Source organism: Lampris incognitus, chromosome 2 (genome assembly GCF_029633865.1).
Source record: "Lampris incognitus isolate fLamInc1 chromosome 2, fLamInc1.hap2, whole genome shotgun sequence".
NCBI classification, from domain to species: domain Eukaryota; kingdom Metazoa; phylum Chordata; class Actinopteri; order Lampriformes; family Lampridae; genus Lampris; species Lampris incognitus.
This window is the reverse complement of record NC_079212.1, coordinates 81,804,722-81,828,052: the sequence shown is the minus strand read 5'-3', so window position 1 is coordinate 81,828,052 and position 23,331 is coordinate 81,804,722. Positions and strand designations below refer to the sequence as shown.

The following is a 23,331-nucleotide window of genomic DNA, read 5'->3' as shown; positions in this document are numbered from 1 at the left end:
TGCACTTTTGAAATGCATGATAAAGCTGTGCATCCAACACGATAAAGCTGTGCATCCAACACGATAAAGCTGTGCATCAAACATGATAAAGCTGTGCATCAAACATGATAAAGCTGTGCATCCAACATGATAAAACTGTGCATCTAACTTGATGTGCATCCAACATGACAAAGCTGTGCGTCTAACATGATAAAACTGTGCATCTAACTTAATGTGCATCCAACATGACAAAGCTGTGTGTCTAACATGATAAAGCTGTGCATCCAACATCATAAAACTGCATCTAACTTGACAAAGCTGTGCATCCAACATGATAAAACTGTGCATCTAACTTGACAAAGCTGTGCATCCATAATGATAATGCTATGCATCTAACATGATACAAATGTGCATCTAACATGAGAAAGCTGTGCATCTAACATGAGAAAGCTGTGCATCTAACATGATGTGCATCCAACATGACAAAGCTGTGCGTCTAACATGATAAAGCTGTGCATGTAACATGACAAAGCTGTGCATCCAACATGATAAAACGGCATCTAACTTGACATACGTAGCTGTGCATCCAACATGATAAAACTGTGCATCTAACTTGACAAAGCTGTGCATCCATAATGATAATGCTATGCATCTAACATGATAAAAATGTGCATCTAACATGAGAAAGCTGTGCATCTAACATGAGAAAGCTGTGCATCCAACATGATAATGCTATGCATCTCACATGATAAAGCTGTGCATCCAGCATGATAAAGCTATGCATCTAACATGACAAAGCTGTGTATCTAACATGACGTGCATCCAACAAGATAAAGCTGTGCATCTAACGTGATGTGCATGCAACATGATAAAGCTGTGTATCTAACATGACAAAGCTCTGTATCCAACATGATAAAACTGCATCTAACTTGATGTGCATCCAACATGATAAAGCTGTGCGTCCAACATGATAAAACTGTACATCTAACTTGATGTGCATCCAACATTATAAAGCTGTGCGTCTACAATGACAAAGTTGTGCATCCAACATGATAAAGCTGTGCATCTATCGCAACAAAGCTGTGCATCCAACATGATAAAGCTGTGCATCCACCATGATAATGCTGTGCATCCAACATGATGTGCATCCAACATGATAAAGTTGTGTATCTAACATGATAAAGCTGCTTATCTAACATGATATGCATCCAACATGATAAAGTTGTGCATCCAAAATGATAAAGCTGTGTATCTAACATAATGTCTATCCAAAATGATAAAGCTGTACATCCAACATGATAAAGCTGTGCATCCAACATGATAAAGTTGTGCATTTAACATGACAAAGCTATGTATCTAACATGATAAAGCTGTGTATCCAACATGATGTGCATCCATAATGATAAAGCTGTTTATCTAACATGATAATGCTGTGTATCTATCTAACATGACAAAGCTATGCATCCAACATGAGAAAGCTGTGCATTAACACGATATAGGTATGCATCCAACATAATAAAGCTGTGCATCCAACATGATATAGCTGTGTTTCTAACATGACAAAGCTTTGCATCCAACATGATAAAGATATGCATCTAACACGATAAAGCTATGCATCCAACATAATAAAACTGTGCATCCAAAATGATAAAGCTGTGCATCCAACATGATAAAGCTGTGTATATAACATGATAAAGCTATGCATCCAACATGATAAAGCTGGGGGAGTTCTGGGAGGTGTTAGGAGGTTGACGCTCTGACAGGAAAGGTTGAGAAGGTGAGAAGCAGTTCTTTGCACAAGTCTTTCCCCATGAAATTGCCTGCCCTGTTTTCCAGTCTATATGGAGGCTGTGGAGTGTGAGCCAGGGTTATCCCAGGATAAGTGGGTGCTGAGGAGCTCGAAAGACATGAAAGCTGATTCTTTTGGTGTGAGAGTCGGGAAAAGACAGGTGCAGTGACTGAGTGCGATGGGTGACCTTACATAATAGCTTGCGGTCTAGAGCACTTGCATCCAGGGGCTGGTTGAGGCGGAAGGTTTTGAGGCCCAGCTTCCTGGCTAGCTCAAAGTCCAATAGGTTAGCATCTGAGCCGGAATCAACTAGGACTGGGTGCTTAAGAGAAAACACAGGAGAGATGAGAGACACCAGAGGTTTCAAACGAGAGGGATTGGAAACAGTCAAAGTACGGCTCACCAGTGCCCTCACCTTCACTGGCGAGCCCGGTCTTTTAACGGGCAGAATGTTGTGGTTACACCGCCCCGAGCTGCCTCCCCGACACGTTCAAGCCACTCCACCAGCTCGGACGTGCCGGAAACATCCGAGCGCTCGGCTCTCGCTCTGAGGAGACGAGCGCTGCACTGCACCAGGTGTTTGCCATCATCCATCAGGCACACCTATGGCAATCAGGCAGCCCGCTACAAGAAGTCTCCCAGAACACCACTCCGTGCTTCGACGTACTGAACCCTGCGGTAAAGCTCTGACAAGCCCTCCAGCGTTCCTTGCATTCTGTTTATTCCCCAGTGTCTTATCTTCGTGTCTCTGTTTCCTCCCAAGACTCTCCCTCCGCGACTTCCACGGCTCCCCGCGTCTCCCTCGTCCCCAGCGACCTTCACGTTTTTTCCCCGGACCTCTCCTGCGATCTCCCCCCGTGTCCCTCTACCTGGACCCCTCCTTTCGGACTCGACTTCCCGGATCTCGGACCCGGACTTCCTCGGACAACCCCTCTTGGATCACGGACTGGACTTTCTCGCCAGGTGCACGCACATTATTTCAACACCCCCTTGTCATTTACATCCCGCAACCACACATAGGCTAAGAACACTCACACATAGTTATATACGCAAACCACTGGACACCACACATAGTTTATTCACACACCCCACTAACAGAACGGTTTTGCACCATACATTCCCCTCCCCCAATAAAACCGCCCTTTTTGGATTTCGAAGTCATCCTGTGTCTGTCTGCCTTGGGTTTGGCCACACGGGTAGGGTTCTGGTGCACGAGCATAACACAGAAAGCGATGAAGTGGCCTAGTTGGCCACAGTAGATGCAGCGACCCTCTGAAACTCGTCACTGGCGTTCCTCTTGAGTCGGGTGGGTTCGGCCAAGCTGCATAGTTTCCTCCGTGCCTGGGGGAGAGGCTGTGATAGAGTCAGCAGGAGGAGTGCATCGCCAGGAAGAAGAAGACTTAGAGCTGCTGACCTGTTGCCTCCGCTGGAGCGGCGGGGAACTGCAGGGTCTGGTTCTGCCTCTCTCTCTCTCTCTCATACAGACGCTTGTCAATCTTTATAGCTAGGGCTATAAGGGGATCCAGCTCTGTAGGTAGGTCCAGGAGGGCTAATTGGTCTTTGAGAGTGTCAGAAAGTCCGTCAAGAAATGCATTAAACAAGGCTGGCTGGTTCCAAACACTCTCTGCCGCTAGAGTGCGGAACTCTATGGCGTAATCAGAGACCCTGTCGCAGTCTCACCAGCGCTCGGGCTGCCTCCCGTCCAGGGGCTGTCTACTGGAAGATCTGGGTGAAGGTCTTGGAGAACAGCGACAGTGAATTGCAGACAGGTGATTTTCGACTCCACTCTGCCGTCGCCCAGGCCTCCACTCTCCCAGTCTGGTGAGAAATAATGTATGCAATCTTTGAGCGGTCAAATGGAAAGGCAGCGGCCTGAAGCTCAAAATGCACATCAGAAAAGCTCTGCAGTCACCTGTGTCTCCGGAGAAACGCTCTGGTCTGGAAAGGTGCAGAGGCAGGGACGGAATGGTGGGCGCAGGAGAAGAAGCATCGGACCCAGAACCCGGAGGTGCCGCCGGTTTCGATTCACCAAAGCCTGGCGGGTTCTGCATCTTCCACATTTGGTCAATGAGATGGTTGAGCTGGGTTCCGATTCCGTAAGCTGCCATGAGGGACTGCTGACTGTGTGTCAGCTCCTTCACTTCATGGCGAAGAAGATTGATCTTTTCATCTTGACTCTGGATCTTGTGAACCTGTGCCCGGAGCACAGAGCGTACTGTATCTGAGTCTGCCGACAGAAACGATATGCACAACTTCTACAACTTTATAAAGACCACTAGAAGAACCCCGCTACAATGTAGCGGTTTGGTTATCCACCCGTCTAAATCTCCCTCCTCTTCATCCTGCCAGCTAACCGCCTTCCCCCTGCCCCTAAACGCCACCCCCCCAGTCCAACTCCCTCCCCCCAAATGCTCAGAATCATCTGAAATGCCGAGAAAAGTGGTTTTTAGCCATTTTTAGAAAATGCATATTTTGCATAGTTATACATAATTATTATAATTTTTTTAATTTTCTGCTATTTTTCTGGTCCTCTCTGGAACAATACCTACCACCTCCAAAAAAAATTAGGATCATAAGTGCATTTTTGCAAAAATGCATTTATTTTGCATAATGCTAAAACATTTCTAAGTTCCAGAAATTTTTTTTATATAGGTGAAAAAAAATCAAAGATGCTCAGAATCATCTGAAATGCCGAGAAAAGTGGTTTTTAGCCATTTTTAGAAAAATTCATAGTTTGCATATTTATGCATAATTATGCATAATTTTAATTGTCTGGGATTTTTCCCTTACTCTCTGGAACAATACCTACCACCTCCAAAAAGAATTAGGATCACAAGTGCTTTAGTTTTCGGTCCCGCTATCTACACTAACTAACACACACACACACATTACGAAAATATGAGTAGATATATGTCCTTAGGAACTGCTCTATTACACCTTTAAAATCAGCAGACGGACTGACAACCCTGAAAGACCAAAAGCAGATCCTGGCAAGGTGGGTTGAACATTTTGAAGCCCTACTTAACCAGTACTCAGCAACTGAACAATCCATCTTGGAAGAGCTGACCACCCATCCCAGACCTTAACCACTCGCCAACTTTACAAAAGTACTTGTAGCCATCCATTCCCTCAAGAACAATAAGTCCCCTGGCAGTGATGGTATCTCAGTAGAAATCCTAAAACAAGTTGTGCACCAGAATAATCTATCAGTACATCCTGCATGTCTGGGACCAGGAGAGTGTTCCTCAACAATGGAGGGATGCTAAAATTGTCACCCTGTACAAAAACAGGGGTGACGAGTCCGTCTGCAGCAACAGTTATGGCATATCCCTACTAGCTGTTGCAGGCAAGGTCCAGCAAAGGAAGGATGAAGCCAAGAAGGACGACGCTCACACTGTATGCAGCACTCCCTGTGTAGCTAGCTAACGTATTCTCACGAAACGGTTCGTGTGATGTCATATGAAAAGTTATGCACAATTTTTCGGGGATAATCCTACGAATGTCGCACGAGTCGACACGAGCGATTCAGAGAGACTGCGCAATCCTCTGCAGTGCAGAACAGCTCCCCTCCACTACAGGTAAGGCTACGTGTTGAAACTGCAAATTCAAATAGCTAGTTTGCCATGAAACCAGTCGATTTTGTCAACAACAGAAACAGTGTTGGACAAATTTGACTGATCAACGTTTTGCAGAGTAGCTTGTTACCAACTTCACTTGTTAAGATTCTGTAAGGTTTGATGATTTGTAACATAGCTAGGATAGCTAGTGTTAGGGTTAGGGTTAGAAAATGATTGTTCATTTGCAAAATCCGAGAAAATGACGAAAAGGATATCCACAAAGTTAGATCTTGTAGTGTTTGCCAGCCTGACTCCCATTTATCCTGTTTAAAGAATAAAATATTTGATCTACTCCATTAAATAAACATGAATGAGTTGGATGGACACCCAGAGAAAAATACTTCGCGATAACAGCGTCCACAGCAACCATCATAGCAACGGTAGAAACCGTATAGGCTTGCAAATAACTTCATAATAACTAACAAACTAAACATCGTACACATTAAATGAACCAAGATCATGGCAATGAAATGCATATTTCTGGCTAGAAATGTTATCAAACCGCATTTAATGGCCAAACAATCTTAAAATGTTGCATTTTCCACTGAGAATAAAATAAACGTCTGTAGTGGTTATGGGGCTACATAATTCCCCTTACTGAGCTAGTAGGAACGTTAGTTTACAGCTGCTGTTTCCTCGGTTCGGGTTTACGGTACAGGACCAGCGGATCATCTCAATGGAGACAAATGCTGCCCTACTAGAACAGCGTGTACATGCGCTGGAGGAGGAATGTGTTATGTTGGCCAATAGCAACGCCAAGCTAACAGCTAAGTTAGCAGACCTAGAAGGAGGAGGAGTAATATCGGGATCATTGGTTTGCCCGAGTCTATCGAGGGCCCCCGGCCTACAATTTTCTTCGCGGATCTGCTGGTTGAACTGCTTGGCAGACAATGTTTGCAATCTCTCCGTGAGTAGGACCATGCACACAGGGCACTCACCGCTAAGCCACCCCCAGGTGAACAGCAACGGGCCGTGATTATTTGCTTTCACTGCTATCAGATAAAGGAGCTGGTTATTCGCGAGGCCCACAAGCAGTGAGATAAACTCCAGTACCAGGGGAAGCCCATACGTAACTTCGAAGATTACACCCCTGAGTTCTTTGAGCAGCGCACAAAATACCGGGAGGCCATGTCAAAGCTACACAACCTGGGACTGAAAACGACCTTGCTATTCCCAGCTAGGCTAAACGAGGTTAGGAAGGGACTCTCCTCGCCCGAGGAAGCCTGCAACTTTGCGGCGGCTTACCAAACGGAGCCAACGACTTAGCCTAACGTACTGTGAACACCTATATACAGGGGCGGATCTACAGGGTGGCAAGGGGTGGCAGCTACCACCTCGGGGACACAGTCTTGCCACCCCTGTTGCCACCCCATTTATAAATCAGATAATATGTTTTTAAAGTATATTTTATGTACATGCATGGTGAAAATCAATGAGACCCACACCAAACTCATCTCAAACAGAAGTCGCCGATTTAGAATCCCCCTCCCCCTCACTGAAGTAATACTTGGGGTAGTATTGGTAGAGGATTAATGACCACACCGGGTTATAGAACTTAGGTTTAATCGTGGCTCAGTAGGCAGACGTAATAACCATACATGGTAGTGGTGTAACCATAATAACAGTCCGGGTAGTACATAACACCTAGTGAAGTTCCAGTGGATATACATAGCATTATATCACTACACTCACAGGCGCGGATCTACACGGTGGCAAGGGGTGGCAGCTGCCACCTCTGGGACACAGTCTTGCCACCCCTTTGCCACCCCAGGAAAAAAATCTCTAGATCCACCACTGCCTATATACAAAATAAGTGCAAGTACGGTAATAACTTTTCCATCATACCGAACATTTAATTGTAATGTGCGTGGATAAGTAGACACGTTGGTCCTTGACCAACGGGTCTGACCCTTTAGTCGACTGGTTAACGTTGTCGCTTGCGGAGTGGGAGACACGGGTTCGCGTCCTGGCTGTGGCGACTGTCCCCCCCCCCCCCAATTCGCTGCATAACTATAGCCATGCAACCATTAATCAGTAATTTTTTATCAACTGCCTGCCAGCGAAATTTCATAGTGGGGATGTGTTGTGGGCCTGTCTGCGATATGTGGGTGCCCTGCTGCCCGTTTGTCACCCAGCCCCTCTTTAAGGGGACTTATGCATGGTTAATTGGGTTATATGTATGCTCTCGGGTGTACATACCCCAACTGCAAGTCCCATACTATATGTTCGGGACTCTCAGCCGTACTGCAACAGTCATGGTGCAATTAACGACTGCTTTTATTCATTGTGTTTATTTATTTTATTTAAATTTTCCCCTGCCTTCATGGGTATAACTTATACTGATACTTTTAAACGTCTCTATTTTTATACTGAATACTAGTGTTCTATTATAATTACTTAATTTTATTTACTGTAATTTATATTTCTATTTATACTACTACAGTAATTTATTTCCTGTGGAAGAGGCCTGCGGGATGGGGTGTAAGGTAGGGGGTTAAGGGAGTTTTGGGTTGGGAAGAAAACGAAAAAACAAAATGCCCCGTTAATGGCATTTTTTCTATTTTTGTACAACATATTGCTGCATTTTCTTTAATAAAGTATTGTTAGAAATAACAATAATGTATAATATAATGTAAAAATAATGTACATAGTGGTACAAGGAAATTAAAGTTCTGTTGAACCCTACAATGAAGGTCACATATAACCATGTGCTCAAAACTGATATAATTACCCCACCTTGGAGAGAAGCGGTGATCTCCTTGATACCAAAAGATGGTAAAAAATAAACCTAAATGTGGACGATGTGTTCTGAACCAAGATTATAAGATCTTCACCCACATCCTGGCAAAAAGAACTGAAAAAAAATCCTCCCCCAAATAAGGAGTCTAGATCAGACAGGTTTTATTCAGCAAAGGCAGACACAAGACAACATCCTCCTAACGTTAAATGTAATTGTACTTATAGCTAAAAGAAAAAACAAAAAAACAAAAAACTCCAGGCTGTACTGTTGAGTCTTGATGCAGAAAAAGCTTTTTATCGGGTCGGAACGAGTTTTTATATAGAGTACTACAGAAATTTTGGATTTCACCAGACTTTTATTAAAACAATTCAAGCATTGTAAATGGAGCCATATCAAATTCTTTCAGCCTTGGAACAGCGACAAGACAGGGCTGCCCAACAAGTCCATTACTGTTTACAATATTTATTGAAGTGTTAAGCCAGGGGATCATTCGGGACAAAAATGTTACAGCTATAAAAATGCTGGTCAAGAACATAAAATTTCTCTGTTTGCAGACGACATTTTAATTTACTTGTCAAACCCAGAGAGCTCAATTTTGAAATTATTGTCACTCTTAGATAACTTTGGTTCTGTCTCAAGTTATAAATTGAATATTCACAAGACTCAAATATTAAGTTTCTATTACAGGCCTAGCCAGATCATAAGCTCTAAAATCCAACTTAATTGGGAGTTGGATGACATGAGATATCTGCCTTAAATTGTAATTTGTTAAGTCATAAAATAAAGGAGGACATACAAAGATGGAATTTAATTCCAAAATTAAGTTTTGAGTCACGAATAGCGTCTGTAAAAATGAATATCTTGCCTGGGGTTTTATATTTGTTTGAAACTCTTCCAACTGAAATAACTGGCAAACAATTCAATGAATTAATATCGCGGTACATTTGGCAAGGGAAAAAACTAAGGATAAGATTTAAAACTCGTCAGCTGGCGATCCACAAAGGGCCAGCGTGGGTGCAGGTCTTTATTACAACCGTGCAGTTACACAGCTGATTCTGTTAGTCAACCAAGTCTTTGCTAAGGACATTGATTTGTAGACTCAGGTGTGTAACTGCTTGGTTGGAACAAAGACCTGCAACCACACCGGCCCTTTCTGGATCATGTTCCCACCTCTGATATGGAGAAACACAGGACAGACGCCAATGGGCCATGTCCCTGTATTTTCCCTGACCAGAGAAGTCACCTCCCTTATAATGCCTTTTCCTTGGACAAAGAAACGCTTACACATTGGTCAACTTAAACCATACATTTTGCCTATATGTTGTACCGTTGGCTGGCTTAAACATCTGGTCATCGCCAGTTACACAGGATTACAAGACACTGCAAACACATCCATGTATGGAATGAGAGAGGGGCCCCATTCTCGAACATTCTTTACCCATTTTCTCTCTGGGGAGAGGTCAGGGACTAGCACAAGATGACACAGACCCCCTTTGTTCAGGGGTTTTGACCAACATGGTATAGAGAGACGGCTACACAATAATACACAATGAATGGATCAATGATAACTCTTGATGCTTCATATTAATTTTCTTTCACATTCCAGTCGCACGGATTCTGATTCTGTTTATATAACATGTTGAACTATCCATCCATTATCTGAACAGCTTATCCAGGGTGTCTCCCCACCTGCTGCCCAATGACTGCTGGAATAGGGTCAAGCATCCCCGAGACCCAGAGAACAGGATAAGCGGTTCAGATAATGGATGGATGGATGTTGATCTATTGAATGTATTTTATTTAGACCCTTTCTCACTAAAAAAAATAAAAAATAAAAAAAGAACCTACATGCCAACTTATATGTAGACTACCACATATCTCCTCCGATACATGTGGAGTTGCCAGCTGCTTCTTTTCACCTGACAGTGAGGAGTTTCACCAGGGGGACGTAGCACGTGGGAGGATATTGCTATTACCCCCCAGTTCCCCCTCACCCCAGAACAGGCGCCCAGAACAGGTGCCCCGACCGAGCAGAGGAGGCGCTAGTGCAGCGACCAGGACACACCCACATCCAGCTTCTCACCCGCAGACACGACCAATTGTGTCTGTAGGGACGCCCGACCAAGCCGGAGATTACACGGGGATTCGAACTGACAATTCCCGTGTTGGTAGGCAACGGAATAGACCGCTACGCTACCCGGACACCCTGGGTTAAGTTTCTTTAGTGGTGCTGCAACAGCCCAGCACTTTGTTGGAGACATTTTTATAATAACTGGCAAAATAGAGGGACTTTAGCTAAGATTATGAAAACGTACCTGAAAACCTCCTCCATTCATTCAATAAGACACAGGATCTGCTGTTAAATCTGTTTTGCTGATATTTAGGAGGCTACACACAAAACCCCAACTAAACAAACCAAGAAAGAAAAACCTAATTCAATCAACACCGCACACTTGTCCGTCCATTTGCACAGAACATCAGGCAGTTTCATCAAAGGGATGTAGATAGGAAAACTACTTTTAGAAGAATACAACAAGGATTAATACAGGAATGTACGTGCTATATTTTATATTAAATATTCTTATACCATAAGGAGTGTTCTGAAATTCACATGGAATGAACCAGATATTAGTGGCAGCAACAAAGAGTTCCGCCTATCAAGAGAGTAAGTCATACTTAACGCAGATTGGCACAGATTTCATAGTTGACCGGTGCCTGGGTAACCCCACAGCAGTAGTCAAACACAGGTTTCACACCAGCAGGCATGGAGAACGTAAACATCTGCATGAGGGAAGTGAAGAACAGGAAAAGCTCCATTCTGGCCAGATTCTCACCAAGACATGCCCTTTTGCCTGAAAGAAAATCCACTGTATTATTAGGGGTTGACGCAGTGATGCTTCAGAAACCATACTATATTTTTTCTGATTAATAATCCAAACAGTAATTCAGAGATTTTTTTCTAATGGTAGTTTGGTTACACTTTATTTTAGGGGGTCGGAAGTCATAAGGTGGTAATTATCACGCAATTTCTTAGAAATAAGGTTGAAATTACCTTGTAATTTGGGTTAGGGTTAGTTTAGGGTTAGGATTAGTGTAGCACACTTGATAAGAATGACACTTACAAGGGCTGGTGTTTTTGTTGTTTTACTCCATCTGTCAAATAGACATTACAGAGGACACGTTTTCAGAGCGTGGCTCACTATACGAACGGCAACACTCATCTACAATTTATACACAATAAGAGCACCAAATAATATTCATCCATAAATTCACATTAGTCTAGCCTACCGCTAGCAAAGCTAAACAGTATATAACGTTACGGAACATGGGGGGATCAAAATAGCAACACACATAGGCCTACCTTCATATTTACAGTGTGGAGACACTAAACATAGTAAAGGGACAGACTAATCACACATTCAGACAATGTCAAAGCCAAGCTACAGAACAATGGGTTCAGACCGCGGGAGCTATGGCTATGCTAACGTTACAACTCGCTAGCAATCTAGCTAACGTTAGCCAGTGATATGACGTTATCAAAATAAATATGAAAGTCCCTTCGTGGGTATTTCTAATAGGCATCCATATCCCTACACATCATATTTAATCACCATCCTAATTCTATATGTCTAACTAGTCTGCTTACCTGTCAAATAGACATTACAGAGGACACGTTTTCAGAGCGTGGCTCACTATACGAACGGCAACACTCATCTGACGATTCTACCCGAATGCCCCAGAGTGCACCGCGAGAGCCAGCACTGCGTCACACAGGCTAGAAGCAATTAACCTGCAGTGCCCTCCTGTGGCGAGAACCGGCTATCACAACAACACAGCAGACAATTCTCCTCTTTACTAGTAGTGAGTGGTCAATGAAGGTAAGTATATGAAATAGAAGGTAAGTATATAAAATAAAAAATAGATGGGGGGCTACTAAATCCCAAGTACCCCACACTAGCTGTAATATTACCTGTAAAGACTACCACCGTATTACTAGGAAATAAGGTAATTTCAACCTTATTTCTAAGAAATCACGTGATAATTACACTTTATTATTTTCTTACCCCCTAAAATAAAATATTACCGGTAGTTTTTTTCTGTGGCTGCACTCTGACTTGAATTTAATGAATATGTAGATGTAGCAGAGTGATGTTACGCTAGATTGTGGACTGAGTCTTTAATTTGATATGCATTACAAGAATGACTGGTCTCTTATTGTGAAAGATCACAGAGCGGAAGTTCAGCGCAAAGGACCATACCAACTGGTTTTGTTTATGTGGGTGACTTCCTGGTTTCATATTAACTTCTTACAACACACTAGTACATATATAATGGTCAAAGTACATTTCGGAAGTCATTATAAAGTTGATAGAATCCGGTCCAAACATTTCAAAGCTGATATTTGGCGTTATGAAGCAGTTATAATATAATGGACTCTTCCGTTGTGGAACAAGCTCCTTGTTCGCGCCTGTTGCGTTCCCTTTCGCTCTGGACTTTGAGAGAGACGGTCTGTATTCTGTGTGCCGTTAAGAGTTTTCGTAAATTACCCTGTAAATACTGTTTCTCACGTACTATCGACGGTAATGGTAATAACCGTTTAACAGTTTGTGTTTTGTGTTGCAATTCTCAACTATTCTGTCCATTTACGTGGATTTAAAGTGTAGAAAATGGGACGGTAACTGCACGTTGTAGTGTGGGAGTGCATTGTTAGGATGACCACTAGAGGGTGCTATTGCCCACTCATGCACTGAAAATAGCGTTGTTGGTGAATCAATTGCAGGCTGTGGGCACTGTATGCGGAAGGAGATCTGTATATTCACTGCTGTGTACTGTTTTCATATGGGTATGGGGGGAGTTGTTATTTTGATTTTAGGTTATTTTTTAATTTAAAGGAGAATTGCAAGAAATTTTGTACACCATCTTATATGGGTTTTGTATAATTTATGTTAATAGAAAAAACTTGCAATGAAAAAATAATTCAGTGTCACGTGCAGTTTTGTCGCCCTTTCGCTCTGGACTTTGAAAGAGACGGCTGTGGGCACTGTATGCGGAAGGAGACTTTTATATTCACTGCTGTGTACTGTTTTCATACAGGCTTCTGATGGCAATAAATACGATATCATCTACCTGTCGTCGTAGCGTCGTCAGTCACACCAACAAACTACACAACGCAGAGAACCACGCTACATAAGTGACACTGAATTGGAGTACACTAAGTTTATATTCCCATTTATGAAATAGCCTTCCGAGAAAGTTGAATCAGTTCATCTGGAGACAACGTTTAGTGGGAAAAATATTTCATCACTCATCTAAGGGACTTGTCAGTCTTAGCTGACTGCAGGTATGCTGAGCAAAGTTGCACAATGACCGAAACCAGTGATCAGTTTAATGTGCAAATTGCCGTAGCCATGACCATTAATTACAGTTACAGTGACCATAAAAAAAAATAATACATTTTATTTGTGGACGCCTTTCAGAGTACTCAAGGACACCTTACAGAACACAGTAAAAAAAACAAGCAGCACGGTATCAGACAGCATAAAATCAAAACAAAGCAGAGAAGACAATAAAAAGTTAATACAAGAGATAAGTATAAAATCATCATCTGCACAAAACTCAATGAAGCGTGGATCAGACTGAATATGCCAGTTTGAAAAGGTACATTTTGAGATGTGATTTGAAGGTTGAAAGAGAGTCAATGTTGTGAATTTCTTGTGGGAGAGAGTTCCATAGGTGGGGGGCAGAATGACTGAAGGCTCTAGACCCCATGGTAGTTAAGCGGGCCGATGGTGTAGTGAGTTGGAGAGCAGAGGAGGATCTGAGTGCGGGAGGGCGTGTTGCTATGAAAGAGTTCAGAAAGATATGAAGGAGCTAAGTTATTAAGGGCCTTAAAGGTGAGGAACAGGATCTTGAAGTCAATACGGTATTTAACAGGGAGCCAACGGAGTTGCTGAAAAACAGGAGTGATATGATCTATGGAAGGAGTTCTGGTACTGATACGGGCAGCTGAATTCTGGACCAATTGAAGCTTATGAAGACACTTGAGAGGAAGACAAAAGAGGACAGAATTGCAGTAGTCAATACGGGATGTAACCAGGATGTGAATGAGTATGTTGTTAGGTGTAAGTGACAGCCGAAGACGATTAATATTGCATAAGTGGAAGTATGCAGACCGAGTAACATTGTTGATGTGGGCTTGAAAAGATAATGTGCTGTCCAGGATGACACCCAGACTCAACCTGAGGCGACCAAGGAACTATAGAATTGTCAATAGTAAGAGAAAAACTATCAGGTTTGGCCAAAGTAGATTTAGTGCCATGTTCATATTCATAGGGGATTGGGAAATAGTTGCAATCACAGCACTGTAAAATGAAGACACATCGATGTACTCTTAGATGTTCAGCGATAGTCGTTCCCTCTTCACATAGATGGCCTCTTCGACTCCCTGTTCAAACCAGCGTTCCTACTTATTAAGGATGTGCAAACCCTCAGCCTTGAAAGAGTGGCCACTGGCCTATAGGTGGGTGTAGACTGTGGAGTCCTGGCCTGACGAGGTAGTTCTTCTGTGTTGTGCCATCCTTTTCACAAGCGTCTGTTTAGTTTCCCCGATGTACAAGTCACAGCAATCCTCTCGGCACTTAACAGCATACACTATATTGCTCTGTTTGTGCCAGGGGACCTGATCCTTGGGGTGGACTAATTTCTGGCGCAGCGTATTTTCGGGTTTGGAAGCAACTGAGATACAATGTATGGAAAATATGTGTCAACTGTTCCAACACTCCCACCACATACAGACTCACCACTGGTTTACTCTTAAGACAGCTGTTGTCCTTCTCTTCTCTTCGATCGACTGATACACAGTTTGGGCGTATCCCTGGCCAAACAAATGACCAGTTAGGATAACCACACTTAACCAGGGTCTGTTTAAAGTGGGATTTTTCCCCTTCCCCGGCCGCTGTGTCGGTGGGGACGTTGTCAGCTCGGTGGTACAGCATCCTGATGACTCCCAGTTCGTGCTCCAGTGGATGATGAGAGTCAAACCTCAAGTACTGATCAGTATGTGTTGGTTTACAGTAAACATCATCAAATGTCCCCTATCACCAATTGCATTTTCACAGTCAAGGAAGGCTAACCTGTAATTTTTCACAGCATCCCTGGTAAACTATGAGATTGTCCACAAAGTTAAAGTTGTCCGAGCAATGTGGTACGTCCTGAGATTTAATTTTAACCCAGGTGTCGTCCACAAATCTGAACCAATGGCTAGTTGGTGTCCCTGGGTAGGACGTCAGAGCCTTTTTTCCACTTCTTCCACATACAAGTTGGCCACTAGAGGTGAAAACTGGAGAAACCATAGCACACCTATGCCTGTAGTAATGCTCCTTGTATGTAAAGTACGAGGACTGAAGACCCTGCTACAGGAGCAGACACACTTGGTCAGTGTTTAGGGTGGTCCTATTGCTAAGGTTGGGGTCATTTTGTAATTTCATATGGACGACCTCCACTGCTTCACCAACAGGAACGCATGTGAAGAGAGATGTAACATCGTAAGAGATCATTGTTTCATCCCTCTCCATAATGATCTCCCTCACCTTATCCACAAAATCCATAGTGTTCTGATTGTGATGTTCATTACTGCCCATCAACAGGTTAAGAATAGATGCCAGAAACTTCAAGATGTTATACTAGGTCACTGAGTTAATCGTACAAACAACAGGCTGTAATGGCACATCATGTTTATGTGTATCTTAGGTAAACCATACAGACGGTTTAGCGTCCCTTGGGTATAATCTATGGTATAGAATTCTACCAATAGCATTGTCCTATTCTAGCAGCTTCAGACAATATATATCCTTTGTCTTGTAATCGCTGCCTGGATCTCATTTCAGGGGCTCATAAGTGTTTGTTGCTACGTAAAGTCATAACTTTCTCATGGTAATCCATCTGGTTTAAAAAAAAACCCAACAACAACAGTGCATCTGCCTTTGTCCCGCGAAAGTATGATGATGTTATTGTCCTTACTTAGAGTCGTGAGTGCATTTCTCTTGTCTCTGATGATATTGGATGACAGCAGCTTCGTGTTGCTGAGGCAGCTGAAACTTTTGTCCACAGTTGCCCTGCTTCCGGGCCCGCGATTTTTGTCATTATGGATCACTGATTTCGTGGCTGTGATCGGTTCCACCAGTGGGGCTTGCTTCGGCGTGACAGCAAAATTCAGCCCCCTAGCAAGGATGTCTTTCTCCGTCTGGGTGACTTGTATGTTGGACAGATTCTTCACCCACTTGTCCACATCGCCGGCGTGTGTCTGAGGGTGATGTCCATTGTTGAGGGTGATGTCCATTGTCTGCCAATGTCTCTGGCGTGGAGCAAGTGCACCAAACTTATTTTGCTGCCTGCTTTTCGACTTTCCATATTTTGCTAGACGAGTCTTCTCCATGAACTCAATTACATATTGGAACGTGACCTCATCTAGACGCAACTTAATCTCTGTTGGATCTGCTCCTCTTTGGCTTTCAAAGCATCTACTACCACATGTTTCCTCCGATACATGTGGAGTCGCCAGCTGATTCTTTTCACCTGACAGTGAGGAGTTTCGCCAGGGGGTCATAGTGCGTGGGAGGATCACACTATTTCCCCCAGTTACCCTTCCCCCCATACGGGCACCCTGACCCACTAGAGGAGGCGCTAGTGCAGCGATCAGGACACATGCCCACCCGTAGACATTGCAAATTGTCTATAGGGACGCCAGATCAAGCCGGAGGTAACATGGGGATTCGAACCGGCGATCCCCGTGTTGGTAGGCAATGGAGTAGACCACCACCCCACCCCGTCGCCCCGATTTTATGTTTCTTGAGTAGAATTCCTCAGCCTTTGCTGGAGTGTTAAAGCAGATCGCTTGTCCTCAAAAACCCCATGGAGGACAGCTGGATGTTGCATCTTGAATTTGACGCCTTTCCTATGGGACGACTTCACGCCATTGAACGCGGCCTACTTCTTTGCTAGGTTGGCACTTAAGTCATTGAAGTAAAATATTTTTTTGCCCTATTACAGCACCTGATTCTTCTGTCTCGCCCAGCGCATTACTCGTTCCTTAGCCTGGAATCAATGGAAGCGGACCCACCCTTGGCCGCTCGCCCGGTGCAGGTTTCAGGTGCAGAGACCTGTGCTCTCCATCTCGCTCCAGGGGCTTCTCGAAAATGCCGTCGCCCATCACTTCTATCAGGAGCTCGGAAACAAACTTAATGGATGTTGGTCCGGTACTTTCAGGCACACCAACAATATGGATGTTTAGATGTCGAGAATGATTCTCCAAGTCATCCACTTTAACCTTAAGGTAAGCGTTTTCTGTCGCTGACTCTGTGAGAGCTGCCTCCATTGATGTTATACTGCCACTGTGATCTGTAAGGCAAGCTACAATCGTATTTACAGTTCGCCCGTCTCTGTCTGAAGTAAGAGGGATTGCATCAAGTGAAGCTTGAATTGGAGAGAGAGGTTGTCAGTTCAGCTGAGAGGCTTGTTCTGAGCTTGTTGAGTTCGGAGATTAGAAGGGAGACTGAAACAGTCCCATATCGGCGGCCATGTTTCCCAAACTTTCTGAGAGACCTGTAGTGCATGAAATCTCAAGAATTGACTTCTTCGGTTGTTTTTTCCCCCGCATAGGTCCGTTGTAGTTCGAGTGGCAATTGCTTTAGACAAGTGTGGGATCAAATAAAACAAGAAATGGTATTTTTTTAAGTAAAAAAAAGTAATTCGTTGGGGAGCGACTCCTCGCACGTCTGCTCTGATCCTACATCCGGGCCGGAAGTTCCCTGCGGCTTTTGACACCATTAATCATGGTATACTTTTTTTTAAGTGATGGAAACGGATGATCCGCTATGGCGACCCCTAACGGGAGCAGACGAAAGTAGTAGTAGTAGTAGTAATCATGGTATACTTTTGGACCGCCTTGAGAATTGCCCAGGTTTTTTAGGTATTGCTCTGTCTTGGCTTAAGTCTTACTCATCTGATAGAGCTTATCTGATAGAGTGTGTCGTCCATGGTGATGCTACAGCTGATTTTTCTGCAGTGAAATATGGTGTACCCCAGGCTCAGTTCTTGGTCCTTTGTTATTCTCCTATTACATCTCTCCTCTTGGCCTTATTATACAGAGCTATAGAATAAATTTCCACTACGCTGATGATACCCAGCTATATGTACCCGTCAAGTCACACAGTCATTCTCATATCAGAAATCTAGAGGCATGCTTGTCTGCCGTGAAAACTCTAACTTCTTACTACTTAATTCTGAAAAAACAAAAACAAAACTGAGATGCTGGTTATTGGCCCTGCAGGACAAAGTCACCTATATGACCCAGTAGTGGTATCTGTTGACAACTGTGTGATCCCCCAAAGTTCTATAGCCCTAAAGCTGGTGTTATTTTTGATCAATCCCTATCTTTTGAATTTTATATTAGAGAAATCACCAAGACCTCTTTTCTCCACCTACAAAAGGCAGTCTTCTCTTACCACGCCCCCTTTCTTTGGCATAGTCGCCAAGCCAACATTAGAGAATCTGACTCTGTAGACTCTTTCAGATCTAAACTGAAAACCCACCTGTTCTCATTGGCCTTTAAGCATTTGTTTTATTTCTTTGATAGTTTTACATCCTTCTGAGCCTTGTCAAAACTATCCTCTTTTGGGAGGGTCTTTATAATTTATAGGTCTTAGCAATAATCTGTTGTTGCTTTTTTCCCACCCACAAGAATGTTCCTAAACTTTTTGATTTTTCTTCTTCTTTTGGCTTTTTCCCTTTTTCTCAGGGGTCACCACTGCAGATTTTACAGTTTCCATCTTTACCCTGTGAGGGCAGAGCACCAATGGCGGCCATTGTTAACCTGGGCCTTCACCGATCCGGTATGGAGCCTCAACCGATCCAGTATGGTCTTGTCAATCCACATACGGATTTGGCAAAATTTTACATCGGATGCCCTCCCTGACACAACCACTAACCCTATTGATAGGGGCACAGGTAAAGCCCTGGATGTCGTCCATGGACTTGCGCCCATGTCTTTCTGAATGCATTGCTTCATTTTAACCTTTTGTTTGTGTAAGGACCGTTAAAATCTAAAAAAATCTTTGGTACTTCATTTACCAACATGCTTTGTGTCTTAAACATTTCCTGTGTGGGTGTGGTTTCCAAACATGTGGACAAATGGGATGTATTTGTATTTGAATTTTTGTTATCGGCCAATGATATGAGGTGGAGTGTTCTGCCCGCGAAATCGCGGGGTCGCAACGGTCGATCTCCTCGCGAAAAGGAGGGAAACGGGGCAGATTGAGCAGACTCTTGTGAGAGAGGTCCCATTTTTTTATCTCTCTCTCTGCGGCCTGTTTGAGTGCCCGTTTCGCGGAGACTTTGTACACAGCCGTGTACTGGCCGCATTTGAGGACCCGAGGGTTGCGATTGGCCCACGGTCGTGTGCTTGCTGGTGGGGTTTGTTTCGGGTCGGATTGCTTCGTTTCCCACCGGAGGACCATTGTCTTCGCCGGGGTTGTCGGGACGTTGCCCCTGTGGCCATCTTGCGGACAGCGCCGACCATCGGAGGCCCTGCCGGAGAGCCGACGGCAAGCACAGCGCCGACCATCGGAGGCCCTGCCGGGGAGCCGACGGCAAACACAGCGCCGACCATCCTCTGAGCTACACACAGCCTGCCGGTCGTGGGAGTGTTGGGTCGTGAGTAACCTGGACAGAGTCGTTATACACACACACCCACGCACTTTTGTCTCGTCGCCTGGGCATCGTAGGGTGTCTGCCTTGCCCTGCGCTTAGAGAACTGGTTTAATGTGCACCAACGGGCCCCAACAGAAAGCGCTGGGTATTTTGTATTCTTTTGATACTTTCTTTCTGTATATTGTGAACGGTTGTCACACCCTGTTAAATTTTAATTAACGTTTAGTTGATCAACAGTACCACCCTCGTGTGGTACTCTCTGTTTTCTCTCTCTCTCTCTCTCTCTCTCTCTCTCTCTCTCTCTCTCTCTCTCTCTCTCTCTCTCTCTCTCTCTCTCTCTCATTATTATCCAATAAATCCTGTTATTATTAATTATATTTCGGGTGTATTGGCAGCTCATTTACTTTTGGAGTGTTGGTAATAAGCGTGTACGGTATTTCAGTACACAGCAGGGTTACACGATCTGCCTTAACCATAGGTTTGTTTAAATTTCGGGAAGATACACCATTCACTAGCCTTAGGTAAGTGTAGTATTTTCTCAGTGGAGGCACCGCGCTACTACACTGATAAATATCCTGGTTAAATATTCATATTATCATTTGTCACTATTATTGTCATTAGTGGCACTAGCCTACTAGTGCACAGGAGGTTCGGCCAGCTCAACATTCCACCGCTTAGAACTCAGGACCCTGTTGCGCCATTGGATTTGCTTGTAACACTTTAGTAGCTGGTAGCATTAGGATGTTGTCTTGTTCAAATGTGCTTGGCGTTGCCCGCCAGTGAAGAAGGGGTTACATTTGTATCTCTTAGCACATGTGTGCCCATGCTGTGTGCCTGCCCCCCCCCGCCCCATCTCTCCCTTTCCATGATATATTTCCTTCCTTTACGGACTGTCTGATGACCATGGATCATCTCTCTCTATCTCTCTTTCGGCCACCTGATGATTTCAGCTTCTTCTTCTTTGCCTCGTGTACATGTGAAGTCTATTCTCTCTGCAGGGCCCCAATCAGCAGAGCTGGTTTTATGGCGTGGGGACCCACCGGCTTGACTGCATCTGTGGAGTTCCTGACGTTGACTTAGATCAGGGGTCGGGAACCTTTTTGACTGGGAGAGCCATAAAAGCCAAATATTTCTAAATATATTTCATTGAGAGCCATATAGTATTTTTAACGTATAATAAATTAAATATGTCTTACTTTTAATGCGACTTCTGGTGCTGCATGGTTTTGCTGATGGCCTTGTAGTCTGGTTCATACGTGGTGAGGTTGAGCTTCATGCAGGCGTTGAGGCTTCCATCAGTTAAACGTGAGCGTAGGTTGGTGTTAATGTTCCTCATATGCGAGAAAGACTGTTCACATGCATATGTAGAGCCAAACATGGTCAATACGGCAATACTCACACGCTGCATTGTGTGGTATGTCACAGGAAGCTCGTTCCAAGTTTTAAGAATCAGCTGGTCTTCAGGTTGAAGATTTTTAATTTCTGTCCACTTGTGTTCCCTTGCCAGCTCTGCTCGCTGTCGCGCAAGACTTTCCAACTCTCCATTAAGTGATTTGAACTTACTCATCCACATGTCTGATGCCTTCAGGTCAGCAACTTCCAGCTCAAAGTCTCCGATAGAGACCCCAGGGATGCATGTCAGGTCGATTTTGTCCACTGCACACTCATGTGGATGAGTGATGAACTTGAAAAGACCAGTGCGCGCACGAAATTCTCCAAAACGTGCTTTGAATGACTGCAGGAGATTGAACGTAAAGCCAGCTAGCTGCTGGAGATCCAGATGTTGAGTGGAGTCACTTGCTAAGCATGCATCTCTAAATTGTTGCAGTCTTTCAAAGTGCAGAAGACGACCTGTTTCAATGTCCCTGAGAAAGACTTCCAGCTTGCTTTCAAATGCAAACACTGCTTGTTGAAGGGATGAGATTGTATTTCCAATACCTTGCATTTTCACATTGAGCTGGTTCAGATGGCCAGTTATGTCCACGAGATAGTGAAACTGCAGGAGCCAGTCAGTGTTGTCTAGCTCAGGATGCTTGACGCCTTTCATTTCAAGAAAAGTCCGGATTTCACTCAGGCAAGCTGCAAAACGGCTGAGCACCTTCCCCCTTGACAACCAACGCACGTTGCTGTGTAAAAGCAGACCGGGATAATGATTCCCAACTTCTTCTAACAGAGCTTTAAACTGGCGATCATTTAAAGCTCGGGCAACAATAAAGTTGACCACTCGAATGACCAGAGACATCACCTCGCCAAGCTCCTGGCCACACGTCTGAGCGCAAAGCGCCTCCTGGTGCAGGATGCAATGAAAACTTAGGATGGCTCTCTTTTCATGTTCACGGAGAAGCGCTACAAATCCTTTGTTCTTCCCCAACATACAGGGTGCACCATCAGTACAGACAGAAATAAGTTTATCCATCGGTAGTTTTTTTTCTTTAGCAAACTCCATGAAAGACATGAATAAATCCTCTCCTCTTGTTGTCCCTTTCATTGGCAAAACAGCCAAGCTTTCCTCACGCAGTGTGTCACCTGCAGCATACCTGGCAATGATACTGCACTGAGATAGATGGCTAACGTCTGTTGACTCATCTAACGCGAGAGAAAAGTATGTCCCGGCGTTTATGTCCTTAATTTGTGTTTCCTCGACTTGATTTGCCATCATGATGCTACGATCGTGCACAGTTCTTGCTGACAGGGGCATGTCTTTTATTCGTTTGATTATCTTGTCTTTATTTGGGAAGTCGTCAAACAGTTCATTGGCCACATCAAGCATGAATGTTTTGGCATACTCGCCATCTGTGAATGACTTTCCATTCCTTACTATTGCCAAAGCCCCCGCAAAGCTAGCGGAATTCCCGTCACCTTGCTTGGTCCACACACGTAGTTGCTGCTGACTCGTCTGCACTCTCCGCTGTAGCTCCTCGCATGCCCTTTTCCTGCTGTCCCCCGCTGGATATTTCGATGCAAATGAAGCATGGTGCGTATCGAAGTGCCGCTTTATATTTGACCGTTTCATCGATGCAATTTTATCATTGCATATTAGACATACCGCAGATCCTGCTCTCTCCACAAATGCAAATTCCTCTGTCCACGCAGCCTGGAATGCACGGTAATCATCGTCTTTTTTTCTTTTCGCCATCTTTTCCGTTACAAGGGTTGAAGCGGATAAACTAGTTGGCTATCTGATAAAATTGATTTCTTCACCTTTACAATGACCCGGACATGCTCGCGAGCCATTGGTTCCCGACCCGACCCACGGGTGACCCGTGACCCGTGAAATGTATCTTCAAAACTAATTTCTGTTTACTTTAAAATGACACAGTATTATTAAGAAATATCACAAGTATTTTAAAATCAGTTCCAAACTGATTTTTTTGAAAAAAAAATAATTTTCAACTCAAAATTGTCTGGGAGCCATATGCCGTCACCGGAAGAGCCATATATGGCTCGCGAGCCATAGGTTCCCGACCGCTGCCTTAGATGGTCAAAAATTCACTAAATTT

General features: G+C 44.0%; 1 protein-coding gene across 1 annotated transcript in view; it reads right to left on the bottom strand.

Moving 5' to 3' along the window:
- Positions 1-10,801: 10,801 nt before the first annotated feature.
- Positions 10,802-23,331, bottom strand: part of LOC130130553 (cytochrome P450 2J2-like) — a 60,106-nt gene continuing 47,576 nt past the window's right edge. Inside the window, exon 9 of the mRNA XM_056300262.1 lies at positions 10,802-10,977. Within this exon, the coding sequence (XP_056156237.1) occupies positions 10,802-10,977 (176 nt within the window). The remainder of the gene's footprint in view (positions 10,978-23,331) is intronic.